General features: G+C 46.3%; 1 protein-coding gene across 4 annotated transcripts in view; it reads left to right on the forward strand.

The window, feature by feature from the left end:
• Positions 1 to 10,000, forward strand: part of mtmr10 (myotubularin related protein 10) — a 43,178-nt gene that overhangs the window by 17,786 nt on the left and 15,392 nt on the right. For all 4 annotated transcript variants that reach the window (XM_031586952.2, XM_031586956.2, XM_031586954.2 and 1 more), the window contains 3 exons: positions 424 to 560; positions 4,712 to 4,784; positions 6,982 to 7,124. In XM_031586952.2, coding sequence (XP_031442812.1) covers positions 424 to 560; positions 4,712 to 4,784; positions 6,982 to 7,124 — 353 coding nt within the window. The remainder of the gene's footprint in view (positions 1 to 423; positions 561 to 4,711; positions 4,785 to 6,981; positions 7,125 to 10,000) is intronic.

Raw genomic sequence — 10,000 nt, forward strand, 5'->3', positions numbered from 1 at the left:
AGCAAGTAGTGTCATTGGAAAGGGTTAGTCGTGCCGTCTATTTTGACATTTGTTTTAACGAGCACGTCATGAGATAGGCAACCAAGAGTAATGGCTGACAATTTCCAATGAATCTAGATGCGAATTGCATTCAATGGTCTGTCAGGGTTAACTGTGCTGTTGACATCCACACAATCTTCCTACTTTTAGAAAAGGTGGTTGGGTTTGTTTTCTGAAATTGACCTTGGTTGCTATGGCCCTCCTAACGCTCATGTACTCTCAGTAACCCTCTATGCTGATAAACTGAAGGGGTTTTTGGTGTAGACATATTGGTGCGGTTTTTTCCTCACACGTGTTTTAATCCTTTTACACTTTATCACAATGCCCTGCCAGTCCTTTATCTCCTCCACGGCGCTGTTCTGACTTCCTCTTCCTGTTGGGCAGGGGAGATCGTGGTGAACGAGGCGAACTTTGTGAGGAAGTGCATCGGCGCCGACAGCAGCCAGGACGACCTCTGGGGGAAGCTGATATGCACCAACTTCAAGGTCTCCTTCATCACCCATAATTCCCTGCCCCAGCAGGTAGGCCTGAGTTATACGCTGAGTCATGCTGCTTCAGCTGCGGGAGGGGGACTCCTATCCCATTCCTCATCTGAACCCCCCCCCCTCCACACACACACACACTATATCGCTCTCTTACACACACACACACACACGCACACAAACACACACACACACACACACACACACACATACACACATACACACACTCTTTCTTAGAGGAGCTCTTTGGCTGGGGGTTTGTGTCGGATCCACTCCTGGCTCATTTAGCTCTTCACTAGCCAGGATGTAGCAGGGGAACAGGGCTGTGAATGCTCAGACTGGCTCATGCTGAGTTAACTCTACAGAAAGAACGGCATGTTGAATCACTGTTTCACGTATACATGTTAGAGATATGGATATGGGCTACTGCGTTACGTGTTTGTAGTCACGGTGCTGACTGGTATTATATACCACATTAACTACACACATAATATTATTATAGCACCGTTACAATATAGGTTTGACACACACACATACATGTATAAACACACACACATAAACACACTGTCACATGCACCTTACAATATGATAGTAAAAACAAAAAAAAGATAAAATGAAAGCCTTGTTTCTGTCTAAAATGTGGACGCAAGAATGAAAGGTTCATAGGATGATCCTTAAGTTTCCATATGAATGATGGAATGGAATGGGATGGGATGGAACGGCACGGAACAGAGTTCCAGAATGGAACAGACTCTGTCTGAATCAGTGAAGGAATTCTTCCAGGAAATTATTATTTGTCAGCGATGATAAAAATGAGTTATCAAGCAGTGGACAGATTTAGAGCCAGAGCTGTAGAAACAAGCGACCCTCATATAGTCATGTCATCTAGTGTTTACTGAAGACAAGCCTAAATGCTGGCCTAAGAGATGCTAATCTGTCCTTTTGGGTGTGATGTCTTAATGGCTATAGGCACCTCCTGTAAAATTTAAACCAGGCAGTCATGGTGATCAGTAGTGTATTTGCTCTTCTCCTGTTGTTTATATTGTGCCTTTATGGTCAAGGGTGCGTCCCTCCAAATCCATACTTGACAGTGTGTTGTGCCTGGGATGGGCAGGTTGTGTAACACTTGCTAGTGAGAGAGTGTACAGGTGTACATTTATGTATACGAGGCTAAGTGTTATCAGGACAATATTACATGACATTACATGACATACTTAGGTTGTGTACTGGTGTGTGTGTGTGTGTGTGTGTGTGTGTGTGTTTAAGTGTTTAATATATTATGAAATTAATCATTTTTACATATACAGTTCTCATATTGACATAAGTCTTGAGTGCAGAATTCAGCAAGTTTTTTATTCATTAGAAACATACAACAACCCCCCCCCCCCCCCCCCCCCCGTCTTTCTTTCTGTTCCTGTCGGTCTTCCTCTCTCTTTTTGATTCATCTCCTTCCAGAATTTTCTGGTGAATCATTGTAGTTGTGCAGATTCAGTGAAAGGGCGTGTTTTTGAATCATCAGGGTTGTTTCCACATGCTGGACCTATACCCTGTGTGTGTGTGTGGCTGTGTGTCTGTCTGTGTGTGGATTTGTGTGTGCTCACTTGCGTGCTCAGCTGATCTTAACTTAGGGCAATGACCTTGCTCTCCATATTTAAACACATCCTTGAGCCTAAACCCTTGTTTAAGAGAAGCTCTGTCAGACAGACAGACAGACAGACAGTCAGTAAGACAGACAGACATGACCCAGGCCTGCATGTCCTTGTTAGGCCTAAATCCCATCTCTGTCTTTTACTCATCAAGCGTTATTACAGGCTGAGGCTGTATGTGTCTCTAATCTCCTGAGTGTGGTGTGGCTTCTGTCAAGCCGGTCAATGATCAGTCAGGTGTTGCAGAACGCTCTCAGGTGATGTTAGTTATTACTCTGGGTGTGTGTGTTCAGTTATTACTGTGTGTGTTTGTGTGTGTGTTAGTGTGTGTGAGTGTGTTTAGTTATTTGTTTAGTGTGTTTAGTTAATACTGTGTGTGTGTGTGTGTGTGTGTGTGTGTGTGTGAGAGAGAGTGTGTTTAGTTATTAGTTTAGTGTGTTTAGTGTGTTTAGTTATTACTGTGTGTGTGTGTGTGTGTGTGTGTGTGTGTGTGTGTGTGTGTGTGTGAGAGTGTGAGTGAGTTTAGTTATTACTCTGTGTGAGTGTGTTTAGTTATTACTCTGTGTGTGTGTGAGTGTGTTTAGTTATTACTCTGTGTGTGTGTGTTTAGTTATTACTCTGTGTGTCTCATCGCACAGCATCCCTCTAAATATAAATCATATAAATATATATTATAAATATAGATGCATGCCAAAAGGGTAAAGTTACCCCAGTGAACTCAAATGCAGGGGCAGGGCAGATTAGGGTACAGATACCCCTCACCACTGAGTAATTAGATATGAAGTCCACTTTCCAACACAGTCATGTGTTGATCATTGTGGATGATCGTTGGTCATTCGCAGTTTTGCTATTTAAACCTGGGTTTGTGGTGACCAAAAGGATAATCTGCCTGGCGCCATGTATCTTGTGGATTTGTGTACAATCGGTGATTAAGATTAATCTTTTTTTTAAGTGTGTTTTGGTGAGGACATCACATACGCAGACAGTCCTAATCTTGTTCATCTGATCTCATTGTTTTAGGAATACTGAGCAGCCGAAACGAGTCCAAATCACATTTGTACACAACTTAACGAGCCATTTCACATCACACATTTGGAGATGCAGATCAGTCTGGTTGTTTCCTAAAGTCATACATTTTGAAAGTTTGTTTTTTATTCGTATTCACGTCTGATTTGATTTTTCCTTGATGTCAAGCCTCACAATAATTCCACCCGTCAATGCCTCTCCGATGTGTCCTTTAATCATCGAAAGACACAGTGGTGACACGCCCAAAAAAAAAAACCTTCCTCCATCATCATCATCATCACTGATGTCTGGCTGTGTGTTCAGTCCTCATCTCTGTGTCCACCCTGCAGGCTCTTTCCATCCTTCACTGCAACTTGTTGTTCTAAAGCAAGCCAGTACAATGCAGGATATTCACAAGTATTTGTCCAAGTCAGTACTGCTGAGATTGTGGCTCAGTTGCCGTTTGAGCTTGGTGTCCTAAATATTATGGCCCAATGTGGTCTGCAACCTGTATTCCACATGCTTCCCATGATGCACTTCTGCTCCGTAGAGTTCCAAATTGTCAGGCATGTTTGTATCTGGTGGTTCAAGCTGTTTATTTTACATACTGGGGATTTAGACTGGTGGTGGATGTAGATGTGGCCTGTCTGGTCAGTTTCCAATCAAAGTGCAGTTAAGTCCCGGAATGGAGTCTAATCCTCGTCTGGAGAAGAGACCTGGAGGGGTCTTAGCGGAGGAGAGGAGATCCATGACCGGCTCACATCTTTCTCTCTCTCTCTCTCTCTCTTTCTTTCTTTCTTTCTCTCTCTTTCACTCTCTCTCTTTCTCTCTCTGTCTGCAACACCTCCTCATTCCCAGAGAGGCTTCAGGATGAGGCTCATATCTCTCTCTTTCTTTCTCACACACATTTGGACAGGCTCACATCTCTTTTTCACTCTCTCTCTTTCTTTCTCTCTCTTTCTTTCTTTCTCTCTTTCTCTCTCTTTCTCTCATTCCCAGAGGGGCTTCAGACAGCTGCTCATCCTCTACTATTGGGCCTGCTGATGCCTTCTCTGATGATCGATTCTGTCCTGCCGTGTTCCATCCCATTCTCCGGAATTCAGTGCAACTCTGTTCCCTCACATCACATCACATTCCATTCCATTCTCCCTGTAGCATCTGAAAGGAGACGTGTCTGAAAGAGCTTTAGTTCTCTAATACCACAGGCCTGCACTGACATATGGACAGTTCTTTAACAGATGTTCTAGTCCACATACTTTCCAGTGGAGGTATTTTTACCAGAACTGGAGCCCAGCTCCTTATTGCCTGTGACACTGTGGTAATCCAATGCAATCCAAGCTGACTGAGCCTGTGTGCAGTGACACATAATATGTCATTATGGTGAAGTGTTTCTAAAGAGAGGATGTCTATGCTCACTCTGTCCCTGTGTGTGTGTGTGTGTGTGTGTGTGTGTTTGTGTGTGTGTTTGTGTGTGTGTGTGTGTGTGTGTGTGCGTGTGTGTGTGCGTGTGCGTGTATGTTTGTTTTTCCTCTGCTGCAGAATTTCAAGTATGTCCATCGTCTCCTGGGGGAGCATGACGTGCCTTTGGCATGTGTGGAACAGGTGGTCACAGGTAAGAACGCCACACACACTCCTCCCATACACACACACACGTACACCCCTTCCATATACATTATCACACACTCCACTCAAACACACACATCCCCCACCTCTTTCTTTTTTCTCTCTCACTCACACCTTTAATTTCATACACACACACACACACACACACACACATACACACACAACCAAATATATACAAACAGTAGCTGTTTACATGATCCATTATGGGTGAGGCAGAAACACCACAGTGATGACACAGACTTAGTTTTAGACGCCACTTCACCCCCAGTAGTCTCCGTGGGATAAACACACAACTAACACACACACACACACACACACACACACACACACACACACACACACACACACACACACACACACACACACACACATACACACATCTCTGATTTAGCTATTGACACACTACTGTAGCTATTACACACAGCTTTCCTGTGTGCAGGAGTCCGTGTCCTTTGGGGCCTTTTAAAAATAACTGAGTGAAAATATGACTGTAGTGTCCGAGACGAGTATGTGGCCCACACATCAAATGGGTGAACTGTTTTTTTTATTTCCCTCTGGAAACTCTAACCCCCCTACCCCCCATTTCTTTCTGTGAAGCGCATTGTGTCGCCTCCTGGTATTAAATGCACTATATAAATAAAGTTTGATTTGATTTGATCTGAGTGACGGTTGTAAATATGTTGGCGGTCTTCTGCAATGCATGCTGGGGGATTGAGTGTTAATGCTGGTGTGTGTTTTTTAATTCTTGTACGGAGTTCTTACTGAACCCTTCCACCTCTCTGACAACTGGATTTTAACACCCAAGAGAGGTGTGTGTGTGTGTGTGTGTGTGTGTGTGTGTGTGTGTGTGTGTGTGCGTGTGTGTGTGTGTGTGAAGGGAGCGTGCCTTGGTAACATGATGGTTGGTTTGTGTATGTTTGCACACTATGTGTGTGTTTGTTAGGTGGTGGCTGGCCTGTCTGCTGAGCCGTTGTGTGTCTGTGTGTGTCTGTGTGTGTCTGTGTGTGTGTGTGTGTGTGTTTGTGTGTTTAGTGTGGCAGGGGATGAGGTCAGCCCACAGACGGGCAGAAAGGGGTCAGGATTAATCCTGTTAGTGTCAAACCATCACACGCTGTGTGAGATCTCGGGAGTGTGTGTGTGAGACCTCTGTGTTTGTGTGTGTGTGTGTGTGCGTGTGAAATCTTGGAGTGTGTGTTAGATCACTGTGCCTCTCGGTGAGCCGATCAGCACCGAACTGTTGTTCTGATCCAACAGACCGTGAGACCATCACACTATCCCTCCATCTCACACTATTTCTCCCTCTCTTTCTCTTTCTCTCATTCTTTTTCTCTCTCTCTCTCCCTTTCTCTCTCTGTGCCTTTCTCTCTTTGTCTGTCTGTGTCTCTCTCACTCTCTCTCCCTTTCCCTCTCTGTCTCTCTCTCTCACCTCTCACTCTCTCTCTCTTTTCCTCTCCCTCTCTCTCTCTCTGCGTTTTCACTCCTCTCTGTGTCTGTTTGGGTCCCTGTGCCTCTCAGACTTCACTCCCCCCCCCCCCCCCCCCTCTCTCCCTCTCTCCCTGCTCTGCCCCGATTGTGAGCCTGTCAACAGAACACCTAAATACGGATGTCAAGGCTTGGCTGAGGCACAGATTCTTTTCTCTCGCTCTCTCTCTCTCTCTGCCAGTTTCTGTCTCTGTGCTGTGTGAATGGTAGGCAGCAGTCCTGTGTGGTATTATATAGGTGCTGGTCTTACTGGTTCTCCAGGCAAACACACAGGCCCACTGAGTGTGCTATTCAGAAGTTGATGTGGGAGTGTTTTCCTTTCTCACGTGTGTGTGTGTGTGTGTGTGTGTGTGTGTGTGTGTGTGTGTGTGTGTGTGTGTGTGTGTGTGTGTGTGTGTGTGTGTGGCATACAGAGAGGATTCTGTGAAGTAGTCTAGCTGGTGAATCTAATTTTGCTCAGTCCTTACTCCTGCTTTTTACTTCCTCTGTCTCTCACTGCCTCTGTCTCTCAAATAAACACACATTATAAAAACACGTCAAAGTCTCTCTCTCACACTCTCTCTTTCTCTCCCTCTCTATCTCACTCTCACTCTCTCACTCTCTCTCTGTCTCTCACTGCCTCTCACTGCCTCTGTCGCTCACATAAACACACATTATAAAATCTCTCTCTCTCCTTCTCTTGCCCTTTCTCTCTCTGTGTGTAGTAAACGATGTCAAAGGGAAGCAGAAGGTGCTGGGCTCCAACAAGAAGCTGAAGTTTAACCCCACTGAGCTGATCCTCTACTGCAAGGACCTCCGCATCCTCCGCTTCCGCTTTGACCAGGCCGGGCCAGAGAGCGCCAAGAAGGTAAACGCTACGTGGAGACACACACACACACACAGGGAGGGCGGGAGGGCGGGAGGGAGGAGGGAGGGAGGGAGGTATACATACAAAGACCTTTATGTTTACATTAACATTCACATGAAGGTAAATACGTGTTGGTGAGCTGCATGGTGTGCACTGGATGTAGATGCGCAGACACACAAATACACACATAATACTGTCATGCGCGCACACACACACACACACACACAGAACCATGTGCTCACACCTACACACACGTGGGTGTGCATGTGTACTGTTCACGCACACACACACTGACGTGTCAAATATATGCACAGGGCCGTTCATACTAAGGGCTCACTGCATCAACACTCTCAGTGTTTACTTGTAAGCTAGAATGACCTTCAGTCAACCCCTCCACCATACACACACACACACACACACACACACACACACACACACACACACACACACACACACTCCCTCTTGCACTCTCCAGCCAATTCCTCCGTCCAGAAAAACCCCAGTTTATGCTGCGTGCTGGATTAGCGTGTAAGAGGATTCTCTACTAATACCCTGTAGAATTCCTCAGGCAGGGTGCTGAGTTGCTGCCAAGTTTTACAGGGATGGGCGATATTTTATTTTATATTATTTTATTTTATATCAGCCTTAAGAGTTTTGCTTTTATTACGTTTTAGTAAAGAGAGAGCCTGGATACAGTTCACTGTCTCTTCATCTGGTTTCCTCTCTCCTCCTCTCTTCCTCTCTCCTCTCCTCTCTTCTTCTTTCCTCTCCTCTCCTCTGGAGATGATAGGCAAATTATTCCTCTCCTCTCTCTTATCTCTGTTCTTCCTCTCTCTCTTCACTCTCCTCTTATCTCACCTCTCCTTTCGCCTCACACACTCTCTCCTTCTCCTGCCCCTCTCCACGTTTCTCCTCTCCCTTTTTCCTCTCTTTCCCTCTCTTTTCTGTCTCTTCCTCCACGTGTGTGTGTGTTTGTGTGTTTGTGTGTGTTTGTGTGTGTGTGTGTGTGTGTGTGTGTGTGTGTGTGTGTGTGTGTGTGTGTGTGTCTGTTTGTGTGTGTGTGTCTGTTTGTGTGTGTGTGTCTGTTTGTATGTGTGTGTGTCTGTGTGTCTGTGTCTGTGTGTCTGTGTCTGTGTGTGTGTGTGAAAGAGGGGGCGAGGGAACGTGCTTATGACAGCACATGCTGTATTTATCTGATTTATCAGCCCCCCCCCATCCCCCGATGAGCTCTTTCATATGGTGGGTCTGTGTCTGTCTGTGTGGGTGTGTCTGTCTGCATGCTTGTGTGCAATTCAGTCAAAAAAAATGTCGTGTGTGTGTGTTCGATTGTATGAATCCAACTCAGAGTGTGTGTGTGGGGGGGGGGGGGGGGGCTGTGCTGTACTTTTCTACTCAGAGTTTATGCCTCACTTCTGTCTAGTTTTGCTGCCTTACAGAATAGCTGAGGGGTGTTCTGTGTGTGTGTGTGTGTGTGTGTGTGTGTGTGTGTGTGTGTGTGTGTGTGTGTGTGTGTGTGTGTGTGTGTGTGTGGAGGCTTTGATAGATATGCTGCCAGGAGACGCCCGACTCAAACTGGGAACTGTCTGATTCACAAACATCTGTTCAGCTTTTGCCACCACCACTGGTCCTGCTGTAAGCTTACTGGAGCACTGAAAGTGGACCGGCCTTAATGCAGAGTAGGGATACTTTTCCTGGATGTGGTGTTTTTTTGGATTAGTTTTGTCATCCCTCCTGTTTTCCCATTTGTCAAGATGAAAGGAATATTAGGAGGGGGGTTTAAGTGGGGTCAGTTTCATGACTCACTCCCCGTATCTTTATCTCCTGTTGCCAGGACAACAGTGACATGTTGCCTTGACGACGGCGACCCGTTGCCCCTACAACGGCAACCTGTGTGGAAACAGTGCGAATGCTACAAACATTGGGAACGCGGGAATGTGACTCACGTTTGCCCTGTCGTGGATTCCACAGTGATGTCACACTTCCAGAATGAGGCTGTGCTGTTTGGGTTGAGAGAGAGAGAGAGGAATGACTGTTAGTCACTGCTGCTGTAGGTCACACTTGTTTTTTCCAATTGCCTTTTTTGTCCCAGGATGGATTGTTTACGTTTTGAGGGGAGGAAAAGGGTAGGGTTCCCCTTTAAGCAGGAAAGCCTCTGACACCCACGCTCACAGTGGGGGGGGGGGGGGGGGGGAGAGGAGAAAGAGAGAGAGCGAGAGCGCACATGTTTTACTGTTGCTGTGAATGCTTTGTCAATACAGTGTGTCATTTGTCATGCCAGTATAGCATATTTTTGAATTTGATGAAGAGTGCTGCAGGACCAGCTGAGAGATGGAAAAGGAGAGGTGGGGGGGGGGGCAAACAAGAGGGAGACGGAGAGAGAGATTGGGGGAGGGGGGAGGGAGAGAGAAAGAGAGACAGGGAGTGGTGGAACCTTCACCTGGAGTTGCCCAGTTCCAGCAGTGTCTTGTTACAGTGGAAAAAGTGAGACGAGGAAAGAGGAGGAGAGCTACGGAGGGAGGGAGGGAGGGAGGGAGGATGGGAGAGAGGGAGGGAGGGAGGGAGGGAGGGAGGGAGTGAGTGAGAGAGAAACAGAGGATGGATGCTTAAGGTGCCAGGCCATGCTTGCTTCGGACCTGTTGACTCACACAGGGAGAGAGAAAAAGGGAGAGAAAGAGAGGCAGAGGGAAAGAGAGAGGGAGAGAGATAGAGAGAGAGAGAAAGAGAAAGAGAAAGAGAGGAGGAGGAGGGAGGGAGGGAGGGAGGGGTCATACAATGGCAAGTCAAACTGCAAAAACAAGAGGAACAAAGTGCCCATTGAGGATGCTTGCATTCTGATCATACACACACACACATCTAGCTGGTCGTGTTCCATCTCC

The sequence above is a fragment of the Clupea harengus genome, chromosome 20 (genome assembly GCF_900700415.2).
Source record: "Clupea harengus chromosome 20, Ch_v2.0.2, whole genome shotgun sequence".
Lineage (NCBI taxonomy): Eukaryota > Metazoa > Chordata > Actinopteri > Clupeiformes > Clupeidae > Clupea > Clupea harengus.